The sequence below is a fragment of the Chaetodon auriga genome, chromosome 10, assembly GCF_051107435.1.
Source record: "Chaetodon auriga isolate fChaAug3 chromosome 10, fChaAug3.hap1, whole genome shotgun sequence".
NCBI classification, from domain to species: domain Eukaryota; kingdom Metazoa; phylum Chordata; class Actinopteri; order Chaetodontiformes; family Chaetodontidae; genus Chaetodon; species Chaetodon auriga.
Window position 1 is genome coordinate 462,501 of NC_135083.1, and position 25,000 is coordinate 487,500.

Consider the following 25,000-nt stretch of genomic DNA (forward strand, 5'->3'; position numbering starts at 1 on the left):
AGGTTGGTGAAGATGTGGTGGTGGATCAGAGTGTGACAGCCCACTCGGATTCTGGAGGGAGACAGACAGAGTTAAAGATGTTCAGTCCCAGTAACTGAGACCAGGATCCGGTACGAGACCTGTTCTGAATGTCCAGCTGGAGGGCGGAGAGAAAAGCAGCCGTCACAGAGAAGGTGAAGGCGTCATGCAGTGTCACAGGAAGTCCAGGATCAGACCAGAAGCTTCCGGCTCTGATCTGCAGGATCCTCATTCATTCACAAGTTTCATGTTTTCACAAAGAGGAGACCTTTCTACGCTACATCCGCTAATGCTAAAGCTAAAGCTAACAGTAACGCCTGCTGAGCAGGTGGAGTCAGACTCACGGGTTTGTCTTGCTGAGGCAGAAGAACGCACTGCCTTCTGGGATAGGAAGAACCTTCTCTTTAGGAGGAGCCAGGTCGGCCATCTTTAACTGGACTCCTCCATCTGACAGGAGGAGAGGAGGAGAGAAGAAAGTCAGCAGGAGGAGAAAAGGAGAAGAAGGACAAAACAGGAGGAGAAGAGGAGGAGAGGAGGAGGAGTATCATGAGATCGTCACAGATGATATAGAAACACTGAATAATAATAATAATAAGAAGAAGAAGAAGAAGAAGAAGAAGAAGAAGAAGTGATCTGTTGATATTTTTTCTACATTGAGTGAACGATTATTGCTTCTTCTCGATGGTTCTCGTGTCGTTATTGATGAATATCAGTTTGATTTTTTTCTGCTTCCTTCGATTCTCGTAGAAAGTTTTTTTCTGTCTCGTCTCTTGAAGACAATTAGAAACAACTGACCGTCTTCTCCTTCAGGAAGCTCCTCTTCCTCCTCGTACTCTGTGTCTTCATCGATGTCCACCTGCAGAGACAAACAGTGAGACTGATGGACTCACGATTAAGATCCGACATTCAGGTTGGACGTCCACCTGTGTTCACCTTGACTTCTTCAGCCTCCTCCTCCTCCTCCTCCTCTGCTCCCTCCGTCTTCTTCCTGGAGAAACAGGAAGCAGACAGGAAGTCACACACACCCTGTTCTTCCTCCTTCCTCCTCTTGTTTCCTGCCCTCCTCCTGTCTTCCCTCCATCACTCACTCTTTCGTCTTGTCGTCTCCGTCTCCTCCTGCCAGGTTGTCCACAGCGATGGCCAAGAAGACGTTCAGCAGGATGTCTGACACACACTAAGAACACGCAACAATCATGTGACGACCCCTCGGGTTGATCTGCTGACCCTTTGGAGGGGCCCGACCTGACGTTGGACACCAATGGACTAAACCAGCGAACTGTATGCAGTATGTGTGTGAAGAGTGTGTGTAAGCACAAACACACTGATGCTTCAGTATTAATGAATACTTTTACTTTTGATACTTGAAGTACATTTTGCTGATAATACTTTTACTTTGAATTTTGATTTTGAATGCAGGATTTTTACTTGTAGTGAGGTACTTCACAGTGTAGTATCAGTACTTGTGGGGTACTTCCAGGTGCCACAGGTGTTCTGCACGTGAAGGATACAGTTACCGCAGATGAAGAGGATGACGAAGTACACGCAGACGATCATCCCTGGAAACACGGGGCCTCCGTACGCCATGATGCCGTCGTACATCACCACGTTCCAGTCTTCACCCGTCAGGATCTGCACACAGTCGCCACCGCCACCGCCACCGCCACCGCCACCCATCAGTTCAGTTTAGATTAGGTTTGGTTGGATTTTTAGTGAGTGAATCTAATCTAATCTAATCTAAACTAATCTAGATTAGAAGCTCTGAGCTGCTTACCTGGAAGCAGGTGAGCAGCGCCTGCGGGAAGGCGTCGAAGGTGCTGCGTTTGGTCTGCGTCTCGTCGAAGTTGAACTTCCCTCCGAACAGCTGCATGCCGAGCAGAGCGAAGATGATGAGGAAGAGGAAGAGCAGGAGCAGCAGGGAGGCGATGGACTTCATGGAGTTCAGCAGGGACGCCACCAGATTGGACAGGGCCGTCCAATGGCTGAGCAGACAGAGAGCGACGTCAGAGCGGACGACTCGCTAACGAGCCGCGAGCGAGAACACCTGCTTCAGGTGCGTTTTCTCACCGTGTGACCTTGAAGATCCGCAGCAGGCGGACGCAGCGCAGCACCGAGATCCCCAGAGGAGGCATGATCTCCAGCTCCACCAGGATGGTCTCCATGATGCCGCCGCACACCACGAAGCAGTCGAAGCGGTTAAAGAACGCCACGAAGTAATGAGCCAATCCCAGGCTGTACATCTTCAACAGCATCTCCACCGTGAACAGGGACAGCAGCACCTTGTTAGCAATGTCTGCAGAGACGGAGACAGAGGGACAGAGAGGGACAGAGCCAGAGAGAGAGGGAGGGAGAGAGGGACAGAGAGGGAGAGAGGGACGGAGACAGATAGAGGGACAGAGAGGGAGAGAGAGAGGGAGGGACAGAGAGGAAGAGAGAGAGGGAGGGACAGAGACAGACAGAGGGACAGAGAGGGAAAGAGGGAGAGAGAGGGAGGGACAGAGAGGGAGAGCGAGAGGGAGGGACAGAGAGGGACAGAGCCAGAGAGAGAGGGAGGGAGAGAGGGACAGAGAGGGAGAGAGAGAGGGAGGGACAGAGAGGGACAGAGCCAGAGAGAGAGGGACAGAGAGGGAGGGGGGACAGACACAGATAGAGGGACAGCGAGGGAGAGAGAGAGACAGACAGAGACAGGTTCAGGTCCTCTGAAGGTTGAATTCAGATTCGTTTGATCCAGTTTATTGATTAATGACTAATCAATAATCAGAAACTGTTCAGCACATGGTGTCTGCAAACTGAAGTACCTATGAAGTAACTGTGCGTATTTATATTTCATGTTACTTTGTAGATTCAGATTACTGATACAAAATGTTTGATTAAAACAAGGAACGATTCAGCAACTACTTTTACTTCAATAAATCAATGAATGCAGTACTTTTACTTGTAACGTGAGTATTTCTCTATTCTGGTATTACTACTTTTACTGAAGTCAATGTGTGTGTGTGTGTGTGTGTGTGTGTGTGTGTGTGTGTGTGTGTGTGTGTTGCCACCTTGGACTTGTGTGAGCCAGTCTGGTTGGTTGTAGTGCTCAGAGGCACTGAGGGAGGTGTTGAGGAAGACGAGCAGCAGAACCAGCCAATAGAACGTCACCGATTTGACGGCGGTGCGACAGTTCCTGCGACAGACTCGATTCCAGCGACGCAGCGTCCGACTGAGAGAGAGAGAGAAGAGTCGGCCGCTGAAGAGCGAAGAGTGTGAGGACGAAACGAGTCTGTCCTGAATGTGAGACGGTCAGTGAACTCACCAGCAGCTGATCTTCATCATCCGAGAGCTGAAAGGAGACTCAGGTTCAAAACCAAGGCAAGCACAGGAAGGAGCTACACACCTGTACACACCTGTACACACCTGTACACGCCTGTGCACGCCTGTACACGCCTGTACACGCCTGTACACGTCTGTACATGCCTGTACACACCTGTACACACCTGTACACGTCTGTGCACGCCTGTACACGCCTGTACACGTCTGTACATGCCTGTACACACCTGTACACGTCTGTGCACGCCTGTACACGCCTGTACACGTCTGTGCACGCCTGTACACGCCTGTACACGTCTGTGCACGCAGACGTGTACAGGCGTGTACAGGCGTGCACAGACCTGTACACGCCTGTACACGTCTGTGCACGCCTGTACACGCCTGTACACGTCTGTACATGCCTGTACACACCTGTACACGTCTGTGCACGCCTGTACACGCCTGTACACGTCTGTGCACGCCTGTACACGCCTGTACACGTCTGTGCACGCCTGTACACGCCTGTACACGTCTGTGCACGCCTGTACACGTCTGTACATGCCTGTACACACCTGTACACGCCTGTACACACCTGTACACGTCTGTGCACGCCTGTACACGCCTGTACACGTCTGTGCACGCCTGTACACGTCTGTACATGCCTGTACACACCTGTACACGCCTGTACACACCTGTACACGCCTGTACACGCCTGTACACACCTGTACACACCTGTACATGTCTGTACACGTCTGTACACGTCTGTGCACGCCTGTACACGCCTGTACACGTCTGTGCACGCCTGTACACGCCTGTACACGTCTGTGCACGCCTGTACACGTCTGTACATGCCTGTACACACCTGTACACGCCTGTACACACCTGTACACGTCTGTGCACGCCTGTACACGCCTGTACACGTCTGTGCACGCCTGTACACGTCTGTACATGCCTGTACACACCTGTACACGCCTGTACACACCTGTACACGCCTGTACACGCCTGTACACACCTGTACACACCTGTACATGTCTGTACACACCTGTACACACCTGTACATGTCTGTACATGTCTGTACACATACAGTAAAAGTAAAAGAATTGTACAAGTGTGCACAGATGTGTACATATACAGATGTGCACTTATATACATTTGTGTATAGACTTGGGCAAGTGTGTACAGGTGATTCAGATAAAGCATTTAAACTTTGTCTCTGTCTGTGTGTCTGTCTCTGTGTGTCTCTGCATGTGTGTGTGTGTGTCTCTGCATGTCTCTGCGTGTGTGTCTCTGTGTGTCTCTGTCTCTGCGTGTGTGTCTCTGCGTGTGTGTCTCTGCGTGTGTGTGTCTCTCTGTCTGTGTCTGTCTCTGCGTGTCTCTGTCTCTGCGTGTCTCTGTCTGTGTCTCTGTCTGTGTCTGTGTCGCTGTGTGTCTCTGCGTGTGTGTCTCTGTCTGTGTGTGTCTCTGTCTCTGTCTGTCTGTGTCTCTGTCTCTGCGTGTCTCTGCGTGTCTCTGCGTGTGTGTCTCTGTGTGTCTCTGTCTCTGTCTGTCTGTGTCTCTGTCTCTGCGTGTCTCTGCGTGTCTCTGCGTGTGTGTCTCTGTCTGTGTGTGTCTCTGTCTCTGTCTGTCTGTGTGTCTCTGTCTCTGTCTGTCTGTGTCTCTGTCTCTGCGTGTCTCTGCGTGTCTCTGCGTGTGTGTCTCTGTCTGTGTGTGTCTCTGTCTCTGTCTGTCTGTGTGTCTGTCTCTGCGTGTCTCTGCGTGTGTGTCTCTGTCTGTGAGTGTCTCTGTCTCTGTCTGTCTGTGTCTCTGTCTCTGCGTGTCTCTGTGTGTCTCTGCGTGTGTGCGTCACCAGCAGGCCTGGCAGCAGTTGGCGTGTTCCTCGTCGATGTTCACCGTGTTCTCGGAGGCCGTTTCACTCGCAGGAAGACTCGCTGTGAGACACACAGACAAACTTTATGGACACAGACGGTCAACAGACGTCTTCTACGTGTCCACACACACTCAGAGCTGCTTCAGCCGAAGCTGAACCGACTGGTTTCCATCATGGCTGACGGCTCAGGTTCAGCATGATGTCATTTCCTGCTTGATTGGTTGATTGATTGGCTGAAACACGGTTTGACAGGAACTATAACACTGTGGTACTATTTATCTATTGTACAACAAAAGTACTAGATGACATTTACCACATGCATGATTTTCCTTCTGTGAAGAAACAAACCTGTATTGACCCCAAACCTTCACATGCATTGATTATTGATCAGAGTCTGATCTGATGAGGAGGAGAGAAACCCCGTGATGAGAAACAGGGTCAGAAATATGAGGACAGACAGAGACCCAGATATGAAACAGGGACAGAGACAAGACTGTCCTCATTTACACACACACACACACACACACACACACACACACACACAGTTGATTTCATGAGAACAAAGAAGAAAGTTTCACCGTGTGTTTCGTTGGAGTGACTGAACCATCCGAACTTCCCTCTCTTCTTATCTGACAGATCACCCAGAGACGGACCTGACACACACACACACACACACACACACACACACACACGCACACACACACACTTTATTTACACACTGAAGCATAAAACAGTTCAGCAGAATGTTGTTTCAGTCACTGTCAGCTGTGCAGTAAAAGTACAGCAGTACTGTCAGCTTCATGCAGAGATGTACTGGAGTAGAAGTAGAAAGTACCATGAAATAAAACTCAAGGAAAATACAAACCCTTCAGTACTTGTACTTGAGTAAAAGTACTCAGACCTGCAGACTCGCTGACTAATCACTTTTAATTGGCTGCGTTCTTTGATGACCATTAGCTTGTTGTTTAAATGAGTCACACACACACACACACACACACACACACAGCGTCTCTGTCTTACGTGGGTTTCCGTCCTCGTCCAGCTCGTCCATGTCCTCGGCCTGAGTGATCCAGTCCATGTACCCACACAGATCCTCCTCCATCTGCTGCTTCTCCCTCAGCTTCTGGAAGTCTCCGCGAGCCTTCGCCTTCTCCCTCTCCTTACTGAACTCTCTGCAACGTCCACACAACATCAAAGCTCCACAAACACAAAGTCTCAACACTTCACCGCGTGTTTAAAGGAAGAGAAGACGTGTCTTTGTTGGAAAGTGAATTTTTCACGTTGTGAGAGACGACGAACCCGCTGAGGACGCCCAGAACCAGGTTGAGAACGAAGAATGATCCAAAAATCACCAGACTGACGAAGTAGACCCAGGGCAGCTCGAACCCGATGGCGTCGTTCATCTGCACACAGCAGAAGAAGAGTACAAAGAGTGAGACGGGACACGAGACGGGACACCGAGAATCTGTCCTTTCATGAGGACTCGCAGAATGACCGCTGGTCAAAGAGGTCTTTTACCCAGTAGAGGACGTCGGTCCATCCCTCCATCGTGATGCACTGGAACACCGTCAACATGGCGAAGAAGAAGTTGTCGAAGTTGGTGATTCCTCCGTTGGGACCGTCCCACCGTCCCCGACACTCTGAGCCGTTAACGACACACTGACGGCCATGACCGGCAAACGCACATGGCACCGGGTCGTCCTCCACGAAATTATCTGGAGAATGATCCGAAGATTTACTGATTGAATGTCAACTGATCTGCAGCTCAGACCCGAACCCGAACCCGAACCCCACAGCTTAGACTCTGCTTTAAAACTCACATTTCATTCAGTTCATTTGATGTTTCCTTAAATTAACATATTCCAGAAGGTTCTGGCTCGACTTCACCTGAAGGTGCATGAAGACCGGAAGAAGAACGTGGTGGACCTTTGACCGTTTCACGCATTAAAATTATCCACCAGCTGCTGTCTGACGTCTTAACTCATTACCCTTTTATTTGAAATCCTGTCCTGGTATTTTCTGCAGTATTACTTCATATTTGTGTGTGTGTGTGAGTGTACCTGTTCCGGTGTAGTAGCAGGTCCTGTGCATGCGTCCTATGAAGAGCTCCAGACCGATGATGGCGTAGATGATGATGACGAACAGAACCAGCAGAGCGATGTGGAGCAGAGGAACCATCGCCTTCATGATGGAGTTCAACACAATCTGCAGGCCTGCAGACACACAAAGCTTTACACATGTACCACAGTACAGCACACACACACACACATACACACACACACACACACACACACACACACACACACACACACCAGTCCGGTAAACTCACTGGGGACGCCAGAAACCAGTCTGAGGGGCCTCAGGACTCTGAAGGCTCTGAGAGCTTTGACATCCAGACCTCCAGGTTTCCCCGGCACGTGATGAGTGGTCGCCTGCTCGCCAGACTTATGAGTCATTGTCTCCAAGACGACGCTGAATAACCTGCACAGACAACAACAAAGACAGAAGAAGAAGAAGAAGAAGAAGAAGAAGAAGAAGAAGAAGAAGAATGTTTAAGATTCAGTTCACTAACATGAAGCTGCAGTTCAAAGGTCAGACAAAGTGAAAAACTCACTTTCGCTCTCTGAACTTGAAGACTGAGCAAACATGTGCCAAAACAAAGATGGTGGACAAAGAGGGATGGACAGCATGGTGTCATCTGCATAACGGTGGACATAAACTGTGGATGTGAGTCTTTTGTCCTAAAAGGAGTAACAGGACGTAGACTGATGAGTGGTCCCGGTGTTGACCCCTGAGGGACACCATGAACAGGGAGGTCGGCAGTTTAAGGCCGTATGAGTGCTGCTGTGTCGATTTTCTTACATTTTAAAAGTGAACGAATGATGTTGGCATTGATCGAACACAGGATGTGTTCAGAGAACAGGACCTGCAGGTCTGACTTCAGTCTTTGTCTTGGTTTTTACTGATACCAGGAATGAAAGTTAGACCTCAGTGGACATCTGTGTCCTACAAGCAGCTGAAATCAGCCGTTAGCCTCCTGGATGGCTTGTCATGAAATTTAGCATTAGCACAAGCATCATTTATCTCACAGCAGCGTTGTGTGCGTGCAGCCCCACAGAGCTACTAGCACAGCTTCTAGCATAGCGACAGACTGTTATTCAGGTTTTTAGAAGAGAAATCAAGTGTGTGCAGTTATTTTTTCAACTGTGTCAAAATACTGGAGTCCTAACAGAAACCCCTCGGTGTCCCACATACAGCAGCCTCTCTGCGCATCAACTGACTCGAAAGTGGAGCAGAGTGTCCTCAGGCAGCGTTACCATGACAACAGGCTTCATCATCATCATCATCGCCGCAAGGTCGTCCCGAGTCACGTCAGCGTCCCGCAGCGAGGACATAAACCACCGTGGAGGACAAAGCTCAGGACCCGCAGGACTCAGCAGGTGACGCCGAGTTAAAAACCTTCAGTGTTCCTGTTCCACATTCAGTCGAACGTCTTCCTGATCTCTGCTTCGATCTGCTGCTGACTCAGCACGTCCTCATGTCCTCCTGTCGTCTCGATGATTTCAGGCTCGTGTTTGCGTCCACAGTTCACGTCCAGCGCTGTGACACTTTCAAACTGTTTATTCACAGATGATTTCAGCTCATTTTGTTCGTTTCTGTCAATGAAATTCATTCATTCATTCATTCATTTCTGGACATATTTCACTTTTTGAGGTGTTTAAATGAGCTCGTTAACATTAAGTGGTGTAATGCATCAGTAACAATGATAATCCAATAATATCACATATATTATTGTGGAATGGAAACTTCTGCATAATGATTCCTTTTACTTTTGGTCATTTTGAATTCAGGACTTTTACTTGTAACAGAGTATTGCTGCACTGTGGTATTAGTACTTTTAGGTAAAGCATGGGAGTATTTCTTCGACCGGTGTTTGTTTCTCAAGTGTAAAGTTCTTCCTGACGGCGGCGCTAAAGGAAAGCTCGTGGGGTCATTAAGAACCAGAATCAGGAGCCGTCACATAAATCAAAGCTGCAGCTGCTGAGGACGTTCTTTCACCACGTTCTGATAAATAATGAACGACTTCGTCCCAAAATGCTGCGACCAATCGTTCGTTCACCAAAGACGAGAAACTGAGACATTTTTAAATATTAGAGACATTAAATTCAAAACTATCTTCATTGATTTCTTCCCTTATTAATACTTTTCGATACTTTGTTACTTTGTTTTACTCTGTTCTAGTTAAAAATGAAACATGTTGACAAGAGATGAAGAAATAAGGAAGAAAGACGAGATGAAGACGAGGTGAAGATGAGATGATGATGGTGACACCCTCCTCTCCTGATTCGATAACGATTTGTTGTGTCAGTATTTGATGAATGAAGGAGAAACTCTTCTTCTTCTTCTTCTGTCTGACGTTCTGAACATCTGAAGCTACGTTGCCTTCAATGGTTGTTGTTCATCTCATGTCATTGTTTGCATTGTGACAGAGGACAGAACATGAGGACAGCACGTGGCTCTTCAGGAGGCTGAGGAGAACCAGCTCACCTCACCTCAGATCCAGAGCAGCAGCAGCCCTGCAGCCAGGCTCGGTCACAGCAGAGTGGCAGGTTAAATTCCCTGCTTCGGCGCGGTGACTGCGTGTATGTGGTGACAGCTGAGGTTTATTGTGGGAGGGTGGGAGTGTATATTTAGTCACAGCGGACAGTGATCGCAGTCAGCTGTCACATGCACTCAACACAAAAACACTAAAATGAGATAAATTGTGGCGTCGCCGGAGGGTTTTTTCCTCCACTGACCACAAGACAGGAAGCTGCAGAGTTTACTGCAGTCAGATCCGATTTACTGCTACAACTGTGCTTCAGCGTCACAGAGAGCACCGCAGGACGAGAACAGAGAACCAGAGTCCAAAGATGGAACCCCGATCTAAAGAGGAGACCAGGAACTACAGAGAGAAACTGGATCTAAAGAGGGAACCAGAGTCCAAAGAGGGAACCAAAGTCTACAGACGGAAACTGAATCTAAAGACGGAACCTGGATCTAAAGAGGGAACCGGGAACCACAGAGAGAAACTGGATCCAAAGATGGAACCAAGGTCTAAAGATGGAACCTGGAACTAAAGAGGGGACCAGGAACTACAGAGAGAAACTGGATCTAAAGAGGGAACTGGGAACCACAGAGAGAAACTGGATCCAAAGATGGAACCAAGGTCTAAAGACAGAACCTGGATCTGAAGAGGGAACTAGAGTCTAAAGAGAGGAACTGGATCTGAAGAGGGAACCAGAGTCTAAAAAGAGGAACTGGATCTGAAGAGGGAACCAAAGTCTAAAGATGGAACCTGGATCTAAAGAGAGAACCAGGAACTAAAAAGAGAAACTGGATCCAATGAGAGAACTCGAGTCTAAAGAGAGAAACTGGATCTAAAGAAGGAACCAGAATTTAAGGAGAGAACCCAGATGCAAAGACGGAACTAGATTCCAAATTATTATTATGGAACCTTTATTTGATAAGTTCTATAGAGATCACAAAACCATTTTTTCAAGGGAGCCCTGGTCAAAACAGCTGAATTATTCAAACATACATACAAACAAAAGGAAAGGAGAACCACAGGCTAAAGAAAGAACCAGGATATAACAAATCAACTGGGATCTAAAGAGGTAACGTGGATCAAAAGAGAGATCCAGGATCTAAAGAAAGAACCGATGTCTCAAAACAAACCCAACATCTGAAGAAAAAAAACCCCAACAGAGATCCATCGGTTCTTATGTTTTCTCACCCGACGATGACAATGACGAAGTCGAGCAGGTTCCAGCCGTTGCGGATGTAGGAGCTGGGGTGCATCACTAGACCATAGGCCAAGATTTTCAGGAAGGTCTCCACAGTGAAGATGATGAGGAAGACGTACTCCACTTGTTCCTGAAACACAGAGAGAACATGTTCCTGTATATCTACAGATCTGTACCTATAAGAACAGATGAATTAAACACAAGATGAGAAACATTTCTCAAAAACTGCTGATCGAAAACTAAATGAAGGTTTCTGTGTGTTCCTGCTCTCCAGGAGACGAATCTTTAGACTTTAATGACTCTGAGCGTTCCTGTAGCTCCACCCTCAGGACAAACTCTGAGCACCTGATGGACAAAAGATCTGTCTGGATTTGTTATCAGAAGACTGAATAAGGATTATATTTGATGGCGGCTCATAAAGAAATGAAACCAGAAGGTCTGGATGAATATAGAGGTGAGGGTCCGATCCAGAGCCAGCAGAGCTGCCTTTGCATCAGGTGACAAGGAAACACGTAACACCACCAGAGCGAGACTGAAAGCTGGCAGTCAGGAGGCAAAGGGAGACATCAACAGAGACCGGAGAGACATCTCAACACCAAAGTCATGTGGCAGGCGATCCAGACCACCACAGGCTGCAGACCATCACAGACAATCCAGACCATCACAGGCGATCCAGACCACCACAGGCTGCAGACCATCACAGACAATCCAGACCATCACAGGCGATCCAGACCACCACAGGCTGCAGACCATCACAGACAATCCAGACCATCACAGGCGATCCAGACCACCACAGGCGATCCAGACCATCACAGACAATCCAGACCATCACAGGCGATCCAGACCACCACAGGCGATCCAGACCATCACAGACAATCCAGACCATCACAGGCGATCCAGACCACCACAGGCTGCAGACCATCACAGACAATCCAGACCATCACAGGCGATCCAGACCACCACAGGCTGCAGACCATCACAGACAATCCAGACCATCACAGGCGATCCAGACCACCACAGGCTGCAGACCATCACAGACAATCCAGACCATCACAGGCGATCCAGACCACCACAGGCGATCCAGACCATCACAGACAATCCAGACCATCACAGGCGATCCAGACCACCACAGGCGATCCAGACCATCACAGACAATCCAGACCATCACAGGCGATCCAGACCACCACAGGCTGCAGACCATCACAGACAATCCAGACCATCACAGGCGATCCAGACCACCACAGGCTGCAGACCATCACAGACAATCCAGACCATCACAGGCGATCCAGACCACCACAGGCTGCAGACCATCACAGACAATCCAGACCATCACAGGCGATCCAGACCACCACAGGCTGCAGACCATCACAGACAATCCAGACCATCACAGGCGATCCAGACCACCACAGGCGATCCAGACCATCACAGACAATCCAGACCATCACAGGCGATCCAGACCACCACAGGCTGCAGACCATCACAGACAATCCAGACCATCACAGGCGATCCAGACCACCACAGGCGATCCAGACCATCACAGACAATCCAGACCATCACAGGCGATCCAGACCACCACAGGCTGCAGACCATCACAGACAATCCAGACCATCACAGGCGATCCAGACCATCACAGGCTGCAGATGCAGCATGTGTGAGATGCCAGATGAGTTAAATTCATTTTATGCTCATTTTGGCCTCCTCAACACAGTCAGCTGTGAAGTCTACTCCACCTCCAGCTCAGGAAACAGGAGGTGAAGACACATAGGAGCAGGGGAACAGTTTCAGGTTCCTGGGAATCAGCATCACAGAGAACCTGTCACCATCATCTCACATCTCCACCCTGAAGCTCAGAAAAATTTCTGAAGGAAACTTCTGAACTTCTGAAACTCGTGGACGACTCGGGACAGGAGGTCTCTGCAGCAGGTCACTAAAACCACCCAGAACAACACTGGCACCATCTCCTGATCATCAGTGAGGTGTCTGCAGAGGTGTGTCCAGAGGACACTAAAAGACAAACCAGCCACAGTCTGTTCACCTGCTGCCATCTGACAGAGATACAGAAGCTGGACCGGCAGACCACACAGCAGGTGGACCACACAGCAGGTGGACCGGCAGACCACACAGCAGGTGGACCAGTCATTACTCATCGTTGCTCATGATGCATTTATGTAAAATTCAGTTGTCGATGTAACGTGATCAGATTTTGTCAAACATGTTAAAAACCAGCATCAGTCAGTGTCTGAGTTTGTGCTGCTCTCAGATCTGAAACATTTCTGTAGGACACAGAGTCCTGTTAGTCTGGACGATCTACACTGGAGACAGTTTTCAGTCCGGACGATGGAAGAAACTGTCCCACCGTTTGGACAGAAGACATGAACTGAACCTTTGAAACTGTCTGAATGCTGGAGGACATTGACAAGGTACAAAGCCAGCGTGTGTGTGTGTGTGTGTGTGTGTGTGTGTGTCAGTATGCTGTGTGTGTGTGTGTGTGTGTGTGTGTCAGTATGCTGTGTGTGTGTGTGTGTGTGTGTGTGTGTGTGTGTGTGTGTGTGAGTATGCTCTGTGTGTGTGTGTGTGTGTGTGTGTGTGAATATGCTCTGTGTGTGTGTGTGTGTTTGTGTGTGTGTGTGTGTGTGTGTGTGTGTGTGTGTGTGAGTATGCTCTGTGTGTGTGTGTGTGTATGTGTGTGTGTATGTGTGTGTGTGTGTGTGTGTGTGGGGGGGTGTGTGTGTGTGTGTGTGTGTGTGTGTGTGTATGTGTGTGTGTGTGTGTGTGTGTGTGTATGTGTGTGTGTGTGTGTGTGTGTGTGTGTGTGTGTGTGACCTCGTAGACGTGAATTGGAGCATTTCAGAGGATTACTGATCTCTCATCATCCCTGCTCCACAAACACACACCCAAACATGTCTGTCTCTCTGTACTTGTGAGGACTCTGGCTGACTTCATACATGTCCGAGCTCTGCACTCTCACCTGGACCATCACGACTAACCGTCCTTTGAAGGAGACCAAACGTCTTCAGCTCTAATGTCTGCAGTTCAAACCGGTTCTCAGAGACACAAACACAGACAGACTCTGGCTCTGCTGTCCTTCGTCCACACAGCTCTAAATATCCGTCAGCTGCATGCAAACACTTGGAATCCAACCATCACGCTGACCACGTTCACATGCAGGCTAATATTCCACCTAGTTTCGGACGGTCATGTAAAGACCAGGTTCTGTTTGCATATTCTGAATTTGTGGGATTGGCTGATATTATTCAGGTTTTAGGACATTCTGAATGTCTCCATCGGGGTTTTGACTGCAGTAGATGCATAAAAGAAAAGTCCACATTTCGGGTCAGAAAGAGAAACACGTCTACATTTAAACATTGTGGGTGGAGCAGCCGGGACACACCTGTCCACACCTGTCCTCCAGGTTTAACAACAGCATCCATTACTTCTTGCAAAGAGGATCATCTTCTACTACCAATCAGGCAACAAGTTGTGATTTCTACATTTCAAATTGTTTGATTTGCTCCGTGAATCTTTTGTCCAGGTGAAGCTCATTTGACTCGCGTGAGGACGTTACACTGAGGAGGTTACAGCGAGGACATCGCAGCGAGGACATCGCTGAAGTCTGAATGAGTTATTGATGAAACAAGACTCAACAGCCACGCTTTGAGCTAAATGCTAATGTCAGCATGCTAACATGCTCACAATGCTAACGTGCTGATGTGTAGTTAACCATGTTTACCAGCCTAGTTTATCGTGCTAGCATGCTAACATTAGCAAATTATCCATAGAGTGATGACAAGCTGCAGAACGTATGAATCTTGAATCAAGTCAAAAATGTGTCTTTGATGTGATGAAAATCTGAAACGTTTAGACTTTAAAAAGTTGAAAGAGAAAAGATTCCAGAAGAGTTTCAAAGCAGAGGAACGATGCGTCTGTTGTTCTCTTCCTCCACTCGCTGATCTGCAGTCGTTGTCTTCTTTCATGTGATCATGTGACGGTGAAAAGGGAGAACGCAACAAAGAACAACAGCCACACACACACACACACACACACACACACACACACACACAGCCGTCACTTCAATACAAAATGACTGCATGAACAGTGTGTACAGTCCAATTGTAAGTGAAGGTAGAGAGACATGGACATAAAGAGGACAGGGGGGACTGAACCATCAGAGCAGAAAGTCAACAGAGTCTCAGCTGATCAGATCTGATCACAGACCTGTCAATCATAAGCTGTATCTAGCTGCGACCTTTGACCCTTAGAGCAGGACGAGAGAAGCAGTGAGGAGTGTTTGATTAGCTTCACATCAGCTGAGAAAGAAAACACTCGACCACAGAACAACTTCCTGTTCACAGAGATGAAACAAGAGGAGCAAGAGAAGAGAAAGAACGCACACATGTAGCATCCAGTCTAATTAAAAAACCTTTGACAACTGCTTCATAACGTCGGTAACATAAGAAGATCAAAGAGTTCATGAACCCAACTCCTCCTGCTGTACGAATAATGAATGATACTGAAGTCAAACACAGATGTAATAATATAAAATACGTCATCATACGAGATGTTATAATTGTTAACAGTACTTTAATAAACATGTAAAAATATCTGTATGTCTGCTTACATTATAGCATCTTATGAACCATTTATTTTAGATGTGTACGAATTATTCATTAGAAATAAAGGTCAGAGTAAAGTTACCACTTAACACGAGCAGATGGATATTTGTACCTTCAAATAAACTTGGTTGGTGGTACCATTGTATAGTTGTCCTGTGTATTGTGTAGTTGTCCTGTGTATTGTGCAGATGTTTGTACCTTCTTTCGTACCTGTTTTCGTGCCTGTTTTCGTACCTTCTTTCGTACCTGTTTTCGTACCTTCTTTCGTACCTCTTTCGTACCTGTTTTCGTACCTTCTTTCGTACCTGTTTTCGTACCTGTTTTCGTACCGTCTTTCGTACCTCTTTCGTACCTGTTTTCGTACCTTCTTTCGTACCTGTTTTCGTACCTTCTTTCGTACCTGTTTTCGTACCGTCTTTCGTACCTCTTTCGTACCTGTTTTCGTACCTTCTTTCGTACCTGTTTTCGTACCTGTTTTCGTACCTTCTTTCGTACCTGTTTTCGTACCGTCTTTCGTACCTCTTTCGTACCTGTTTTCGTACCTGTTTTCGTACCTTCTTTCGTACCTGTTTTCGTACCGTCTTTCGTACCTCTTTCGTACCTCTTTCGTACCTGTTTTCGTACCTGTTTTCGTACCTGTTTTCGTACCGTCTTTCGTACCTCTTTCGTACCTCTTTCGTACCTGTTTTCGGACCTGTTTTCGTACCTTCTTTCGTACCTGTTTTCGTACCTGTTTTCGTACCTTCTTTCGTACCTGTTTTCGTACCTGTTTTCGTATCTTGTTGTTGCGCCTCGTGTACGTTTCTGAATGTCGTGCGTACTGAATAGATGACTCCTGTCGTCTGTCTTATCCAGAGTCACATTTCGGATAGAGTTCAGTTTCTGTGTCTGGTATGTACAGGTTTAACTTAGCTTAGCATAAAGGCTGGAAGTGGGGGAAACTGCTAGCGAAGCTCCTTTAAAAGAGGAAGAAAAGTCTGCTGGCTGTGAGCCTAAACATTTAACAACATTACTGTGACGTTAGACCAAGTGTTCTAACATTATACACACCTGTCATCGGAGCAAACGCGCTAACCTGAGGCTGAAATGATAGCACCACCTGAGCCCGTTCACCTCAAACACACTCAAACCCAAAAGAGCACAATCTGAGCTACTCTTTCCAACCGCTGAAATGTTCTCCTGCTCTGTATTCAGTCATTTCCATGACTGTCGCTGTGCAGTTGATCTCACCAGGTCATGGTTGGTGGAGTTGGAGTCATCCTCAGGAAATGGTTTAGAAACTCCCAGAGCCACACAGTTAGCAAAGATGGCTAACAGAATGAAGATATCAAACGGTCTGAGAGACATGTTAAGGAAGCTCAACAGGGACAAAACTAAAGAACTATTAACTACACGCACTTTTTTCACCCCAGCAATCTGATTAATCCAGATTGTTATTACTGTAACTCCTGGTCTCGAGTTACTGAAAGGTCAACTTAAATTACGTTTAGTCATTTCCTGTAGTCACAAAAACTGTCGTGTGTTTTTAAGTGTTTATTTGATAGCTGTTTACATGTAAAAGGGAAAAAACATCATGGGGATGTATTCCCTTTGGTCTCTGGCTACTTGGCTGGGTGTTGTTGGTGGTATTCAGCAGTAAGGAACACACCTGCACCTGACCAGACCCAAGTGACATTTGCAAGCTGTTTAATATGTTTCACAATAAAAGCCTCGTCAAGAAATGAAGGTTTTCTGTCCACTGAAATGCTACAGTGCTTTTAATTTGAAATGGATTGAGAAATTGTCGACACTTCGATGCAGTACCTTTAACAGGGCAAACGGGAGTGGATCAAAACAAAGCGTCATACAAACATATGCCTAATTATAGGTATCAAAAAAGGGAATTAGAAATAAAGGCCTGCCTCTAATTCAAACCTGCTTTAAATAAAAGCCTGTTTCCTCCTGCAGTTAAGGTAAATACAGGCTCCGGACACGATTTGAGGAAAATTTGGTACATACTTAGCAACTTATCTACTTATACTTATCAACTTTGCAATATGTTTGATGTACCTTAAAAAGTTTAAATGTCAACTACGTATATTCTCGACAGCTGATTGGTCAGAGTAAAGGATACTTCCACTCGACGATAGAGAGAGCAGCTCGTCTGATTGGATTGTTGAGTTTTAGACAGTATAACGCTCTGGGAGCTCGCTGGACCTGATTACTGCCCTGGACCTGAGGAGTAAGAGTGACATCATCATCATCATCATCAACAACAACACTGACACCATCATCATCATTATTACTGTCAGTATTTATGGTATAGGACTATATAAACGAAATCGATTTGACATCATCATCATCATCATCATCATTCATCACCATCTCCTGCTAATGTTACCATGTCCAGTTAACTAGCTTACTACCAAGACTAGTCCCTGATCATTATTTCCAAGGCCAAGAGTTAGCGTGTCATTTGCTAACTACACTATTTCATGGGGTTACAGGTTCAACAACATCACCTGTGAGGGAGCTTAAGCTAACATTAGCAAGCTGTCCTGATCTTCACTGGATTTACTGGAGTTTCAGCATGTTGTCTCACCTGTGTCTTAGCGTGTTGTCTCACCTGTGTCTTAGCGTCTTGTCTCACCTGTGTCTTAGCGTGTTGTCTCACCTGTGTCTTAGCGTGTTGTCTCACCTGTTTCTTAGCGTCTTGTCTCACCTGTGTCTTAGCGTCTTGTCTCACCTGTTTCTTAGCGTCTTGTCTCACCTGTGTCTTAGCGTGTTGTCTCACCTGTTTCTTAGCGTCTTGTCTCACCTGTGTCTTAGCGTCTTGTCTCACCTGTGTCTTAGCGTGTTGCCTCACCTGTTTCTTAGCGTCTTGTCTCACCTGTGTCTTAGCGTCTTGCCTCACCTGTTTCTTAGCGTCTTGCCTCACCTGTGTCTTAGCGTGTTGTCTCACCTGTGTCTTAGCGTGTTGTCTCACCTGTTTCTTAGCGTCTTGTCTCACCTGTGTCTTAGCGTGTTGTCTCACCCGTGTCTTAGCGTGTTGTCTCACCTGTTTCTTAGCGTCTTGTCTCACCTGTGTCTTAGCGTCTTGTCTCACCTGTTTCTTAGCGTCTTGTCTCACCTGTGTCTTAGCGTGTTGCCTCACCTGTTTCTTAGCGTGTTGTCTCACCTGTTTCTTAGCGTCTTGTCTCACCTGTGTCTTAGCGTCTTGTCTCACCTGTGTCTTAGCGTGTTGTCTCACCTGTTTCTTAGCGTCTTGTCTCACCTGTGTCTTAGCGTGTTGTCTCACCCGTGTCTTAGCGTGTTGTCTCACCTGTTTCTTAGCGTCTTGTCTCACCTGTGTCTTAGCGTCTTGTCTCACCTGTTTCTTAGCGTCTTGTCTCACCTGTGTCTTAGCGTGTTGCCTCACCTGTTTCTTAGCGTGTTGTCTCACCTGTTTCTTAGCGTCTTGTCTCACCTGTGTCTTAGCGTCTTGTCTCACCTGTGTCTTAGCGTGTTGTCTCACCTGTTTCTTAGCGTGTTGCCTCACCTGTTTCTTAGCGTGTTGTCCTTTCTTTCTCTGTGTTCCGGTTGAACTTGTGGTCGAGTGAAGTGTATCAGTTCTCGTCATCCTCACTCCTCCCTCACCCTCTCCGTCCAGCTCTTCGTCCCACTCTGCGTCCCTGTCTCCTCCTCCTCCTTCTTCTCCTCCATCTCCCCCTCCTCCCTCCTCCTCCTCTTCCTCATCCTCACCTCCTCCTTCCTCCCCATCCACTGCTTTGGTGTAGCCATTACGACCAGAACCTGGAGACAGACAGACAGAGAAGATGGAGTCACCTTCATCCTACAGTTTATAAATTATATTCAGTCTTCTCTGAAAATGTTTTTTTGCTGTCGTCATCTCCTCAAACGTCGTCGTCCTCCAGACACCGGTGCTTTGGTTTCTAGAAGCTTTGAGCTCGGTGGGTAATGAATGCTTACTGGGTGAATGGGGTATATTTACAGTGTGATTGCTGGATAATCAGGGGTGGCTGCTATGACGGTACTCAGATAAGCAAAGAGACTCACATGCTGCAACAGTACCAGAAACAGTCAGAAGAGCTGGGAAACAGATCCAGTAAAGTAATATTCAAAATTGCGATACACCTACATACACCTACGACTTGAAAGGCGCATTTCTCTAACGAACAGCCAATCACAGAGCTTCGAGTTCTGTAACATGCACTGATGGTGAGTGGAAGCTAAAGCTAAAGCTAAAGTTTATACTGTTGAGGAAACTGATGCTAAAATCTGCAGCTCAGTTCACAGTTTGTTCCGGACTGATTTAAGCCTCTGACTGGCCTCTTCTCCATGGCTTAGCTTAGCTTAGCATTTACAACGTTGTTGTCGTAACTGCTCCAATGCTACACAGTGGTTGCTGCACTGTTTGGTTAACAGGAAATCTTATACTGGTGCCACTGGGTGGTTGATAAGGTGTTGCTCAGCAGTTGCTGGAAGATAGCAGGTGATTACCAGGTGATTAATAATGGAGGCCAGGGTATTATTAAATGGCTGCTAAGTAGTTAGCAGACAATAGACTATAAGACCTTTCAACAAAAGAACAAAAGTCCTTTTCATGAGACATAAAAAGACTGGAGCAGGACATAAACTAAAGGCAATCCAAAAAAATTCTTTTCAAAGAATTAATAAACTGGGACTGGGAACATGGTTCTATGTTTAAACAGCTGCTCCAGCGTCTCCATGTCTCTCCATGTCCCTCCATGTCTCCTCATGTCCCTCCATGTCTCCTCATGTCTCTCCATGTCCCTCCATGTCTCCTCATGTCCCTCCATGTCTCCTCATGTCTCTCCATGTCCCTCCATGTCTCTTCATGTCCCTCCATGTCTCTCCATGTCTCTTAACGTCTCATTTTGCTTTCAGACCAAATGTGAAGCTCATTTCTTGCACAGCGTGATGACATGTGGACATGAGACGTCTGAACTGGACAAAGTGCTCCTTTAACAAGTGAGCCCATGTTTTCCATCAAGGTCAAAGAGGAGGAAGATTAAGAGAAAAGAGGTTAAAATGAGCTGCACGAGGAAGAGGAGGATAGAGGAGGAGAGAAGAGGTGACAGTTTCCAGAGGAAGTGAAAACAGGAATATTGTAGTGAACAGCTGTGACCTAGATCTGTGTGTGTGTGTGTGTGTGTGTGTGTGTGTGTGTGTGTGTGTGTGTGATCTGGGCCGTGATTTATGTGTTAGTACCTGAGGACCCTGCACACACACACACACACACACACACACACACACACACACACACACACACACACACACACACACACAGATAAAGCCAGTGATGGCAGCACAGTGAGATTAGATGATGATCTGCTCTCTCTCTCTTTGTTTCCTAGATGTTCTGTTTCCCACAATGCCTTGCTGTTGAGTCCAGCCGTGTGTGTGTGTGTGTGTGTGTGTGTGTGTGTGTGTGTGTGTATATATATATATATATATCCAGTACACATGTATATACTTATACACATGTGTACTGGACATACAGACATGCAGGTAGGCAGAGACAGACGGTAAAACACCTCTTGAACTGAAGATATATTCACAGTCAGTAGGAAAAAAGGCCTTCATGACGGTCTCATGAAGCAGCGGCAGACTGACGTCATGGACATCAGAGCATCGACCTCTGGGACCGAAACACTCAGCCAACGCTGGAGGAGCCGAACCTGAAGTTCCTCGAATGGCCACTGATCCAAAAAACCGTTTTGGTCTCTGAGGTTAATTTCCGTGTTCATGACGACGTGCGGGGGTGAATATTCATGGGGTCATTTCAAGTCTTTCCTCTCACTGAACCCAGCGCTGGCAGCGTCCCAGCAGGTTTGTCATCCGTCCAATGAGCAGCTGAGGTTTGGACGGTGCAGGTCACATGACTGTGGGTCACGTTGTTTCTTCCTGTGGAGGAGCTGCTTCACCCGCAGGACGACAAGAACCGACTAATTATCCCTGAATTACCCCGAGTCAGCTCGCATCATCATGACAACAGAGTGTGTGTGTGTGTGTGTGTGTGTGTGTGTGATGGTAGTGGGCCATCCCATCGCTCACACACAACCCTGCAGCCGCCTTGTTAACTTTCTACTTTTCACTGCCCTGCCTCTAACTGTGTGTGTGTGTCTGTGTGTGTGTGTCTGTGTGTGTGTGTCTGTGTGTGTGTGTTTCTGGCTTAGGCTACTTTCAGGGACCACAGAGCAGCTAATCGGTCGGCTGGGACTCAGGAGGCAGAGCGGCCATCGACCAATCAGAAAGCTGGGGTTCCATCCCCGGACTCTCAGTCTACAGTGATGAAAGTGATGAAAATCTAACGTGTGTTTGGTGATGATGATGATGATGATGATGATGATGATGATGATGATGGTGTGTGTGTGTGTGTGTGTGTGTCACGCTGCCCTCCAGCCTGGTCCAGCTGGAAGGTCATCAGTTCAGTTAGTGGATGTTGGGGCAGTGTTTCTTCTTCTTCAGTGCTCAGATCAGATTCACAGCATCAGTGAAGCCGGATCACCAGGCACCACGTCCACTGTCACCACCTCAGTCCTCAGTGGACGATTGAGACGGATCCGTGGACAGAAATGCAATATAATACTCACAGTTATGTGTTACTTGGTGTTTAATCACCTGAAAAAAAGAACCACTGTGTTTTCGTGACCTTTCAGAGTCTTTATATCTACGGAGGGAGCACCGGAGTCCACCATGTTACACCGCCATGTTTCTACAGATGGACAAACCAAACACTGACCCTAGAGGACGCCTCTCATGTTTCATAGTGGAGGGTGAGGCAAGGGGTGAGATTGACCCCTAGATGCCACTAAATCCTCCATAGGCGGCCTTTAAAGGTATGATGTGTACAAATTAGCCTGTTGAAGGTCACCGTCCTCTTACCTATCCATTCTCTTTAGCTATAGCAACTAGCTGCTGTTAGCTAGTTAGCTCAGATCTGTGCAGCTGGTGGCCCTATTAGCTGGAGCCTGCCTTGAGAGCTTGGAGGACTTGGGGACTGTTGCTGTTTACATGGCAGGCAACAGAACCGGTTCAGCCACCTCCCAGTGAACATGACCGGATCAGGACTGAACACAGCCTCCGAGACTGAAGGAGGCCAGTTTGATGACTGGGGAACCATGTGGGGACAATGGAGACGCGTCAGGCCGGGACAGGAGAACCGTGAACCGGGAGAGTACTGAGACGAAGGTCAGTCATCACCAGAAAGGAAAAGCAGCATTTAGAGCTTTTTTTGTGGAGAGGTTTGTGCTGGACGAGCTAACAGCTACGAAACTGAAACCTTCTTCAGAGGGAGAATTTCTGAAGGAGAGCCTTGATGCTGCTGTGGAGCTGAGAGCAGCAGACAAAGACAAACTGTCCAAAGTGTCCATTTGTCTGAATAATTCACAGACCTGACGTGAAACTCAGTGAGTGTCTGTTTGACAGACGTTTGGTGAGAAGTTTCCGGATGTGAAGAGTCGACAAATGGAAGTGAACATATTCGCTGTTTAAGGAGGAACCAGCTGATGTTTCTGACAACCTACAACATGAAACCACTGAGCTGCAACGCAACGAGCTGCTGCTGAGAGCAGCTCTGCTCAGCAGGACTCTGTGGAGGCCAGTCAAGGTCCTCCAGACCAAACTCATTTACTCGTCTAACCATGTCCCTGTGGACATCACTCACGGAGACACAGCCATGCTGCGACAGCAAAGGGCATTCTCAAAGTTGGAAGCGCTCAATTAGCTAAAATGTCCGTTTCCTGTAGCATCATGAAGACCCTTCACTGGAACTAAGAGCCTTAACCCTGAACAACACCGCAGACGTCCACCAAACTTTACAGTAGGCACCATGCACTCAGGTACGCATGTCTCCTGGCGTCCGCTAAGCCCAGTATTATTGACGGACGCAACAGCTGACAGGCGACTTTTAAACGCGCTCATCGAGCCCGATCATTTCTCTGCTGAGCTGTTGTAAATAAATAAAGGCCCCGGCTACTATTTGAGGAGGTGTGGTAAATCATCTGTCCGTTCGTTTTCACTGGTTCATTTTGTAGTCATAGAGAGTTCATCCATCACAGTGAAGGTTCAGAAGGCTTACAGTTATCTCAGCAGAGTCTCAGAATACATCAAAGACGAGCCGTCCTCACGTTGAAGGACGCTGAGTTGAATATATGTCATCGTCTGCATCACCATGAAAGTCACTTTAAAGGTTTCTTTGAGGTTAAGATAAAGCAAAAGCCTCGTTTCACGGACAGAACAATGGGTGGATTAACTCTGCTGCCATGGTAACTGACGATGTCACGTGTGTGTTAATGCTCATTTCCATGACAACGTTATCAGGAGGTCCGCAGAGGCCATCTTAACTGGGTGAGCAGAGCAGGAAGTCTGATCCCCGGCAGGATCAGGAGGATTAAACTGAGTCACTCTCTAAATGATGGAGGTGGTGACCTCTGTTAACCCTGCCCTAACTGAGGTCAAAGGTCACAGTGTGACACACAGGTGTGTACCTGCTGAGTGTCCGCTCAGGTTCAACTGTCCTGACTGACAGACAAGACGTCCAGGCTCTTACTGTGAAAGTCCAGCCCATAACTTCTGTCCCTTTTGTTTTACCTGAGCGACACAACTACAGGTCAGGTAACGAAAGACGTGGCGGGAAGACGGGGGGTGGGGGGCCAACGTGGGGTCCCAGGAAGGATCTGAGGGGTCAGAAGACGATCAAAGGTTTCTGAAAGGAAAATGCCGGAAACACAGAAAAACTGATTTAAGAAAGAAAACTGAGATCTGGTTCAACCACTGCCAGCTCACACCCACAGCGTCTGTCCAGGATCCTGAGCAGGTTTGCAGTATTTGAAGAGTACACACAGGTGGACTGGAACTAAGTACATTTACTCAGGTACTCTACTTAGAAACGGTTTGAGGTACTTGTACGCACTACTTCTACTCCCAACACTAACATTGTACTTTTACTCCATTACATTCATCTGACAGCTCTCTTCAGATTCCTTCCTGTCCAGTGAAAAGCTCGTATCTCCAGATGTGTTGATGCTGAATGTTTGAGCTGAACTGAAGGACGAAGAGTTCCTTCATGTCTTCTTCAGCTCAATAAACTCTTTAAAAGCCTCTTGGATCAGCTGAAAATCATCGTCACAAAGCTGAAAACCTGTTTTTCTGAGCTCGTCACACTTTTTGGAGATACGTGGTTCTCAGAGGACGCTGCGCTGCAAACATGTGATGATCTCATAGAATCTGAAGCATTGATGAAGATTAAAGCACCAACAGGATATAAAGGAGTTCAATGAGCTGAAACATCTACAGCAGGACCATGAATGAACACATGAATGCAGCAGGACCATGAATGAACACATGAATACAGCAGGAACATGAATGAACACATGAATACAGCAGGAACATGAATGAACACATGAATACAGCAGGAACATGAA

At 47.2% G+C, this 25,000-nt stretch overlaps 1 protein-coding gene across 4 annotated transcripts in view; it reads right to left on the bottom strand.

Annotated features, from left to right (window-relative positions):
• cacna1fb (calcium channel, voltage-dependent, L type, alpha 1F subunit) overlaps positions 1–25,000 on the bottom strand; it is a 58,610-nt gene that overhangs the window by 18,421 nt on the left and 15,189 nt on the right. For all 4 annotated transcript variants that reach the window (XM_076741498.1, XM_076741497.1, XM_076741502.1 and 1 more), the window contains 21 exons: positions 19,090–19,343; positions 17,686–17,786; positions 16,803–16,908; positions 10,950–11,089; positions 7,503–7,654; positions 7,234–7,386; positions 6,692–6,888; positions 6,473–6,576; positions 6,194–6,345; positions 5,752–5,826; positions 5,153–5,234; positions 3,314–3,340; positions 3,060–3,220; positions 2,083–2,308; positions 1,790–1,997; positions 1,527–1,647; positions 1,107–1,182; positions 952–1,006; positions 814–874; positions 363–465; positions 1–51 (listed from right to left, as the gene is read on the bottom strand). The exon at positions 1–51 is cut by the window's left edge and continues 79 nt beyond it. In XM_076741498.1, coding sequence (XP_076597613.1) covers positions 1–51; positions 363–465; positions 814–874; positions 952–1,006; positions 1,107–1,182; positions 1,527–1,647; positions 1,790–1,997; positions 2,083–2,308; positions 3,060–3,220; positions 3,314–3,340; positions 5,153–5,234; positions 5,752–5,826; positions 6,194–6,345; positions 6,473–6,576; positions 6,692–6,888; positions 7,234–7,386; positions 7,503–7,654; positions 10,950–11,089; positions 16,803–16,908; positions 17,686–17,786; positions 19,090–19,343 — 2,605 coding nt within the window. The remainder of the gene's footprint in view (positions 52–362; positions 466–813; positions 875–951; positions 1,007–1,106; positions 1,183–1,526; positions 1,648–1,789; positions 1,998–2,082; positions 2,309–3,059; positions 3,221–3,313; positions 3,341–5,152; positions 5,235–5,751; positions 5,827–6,193; positions 6,346–6,472; positions 6,577–6,691; positions 6,889–7,233; positions 7,387–7,502; positions 7,655–10,949; positions 11,090–16,802; positions 16,909–17,685; positions 17,787–19,089; positions 19,344–25,000) is intronic.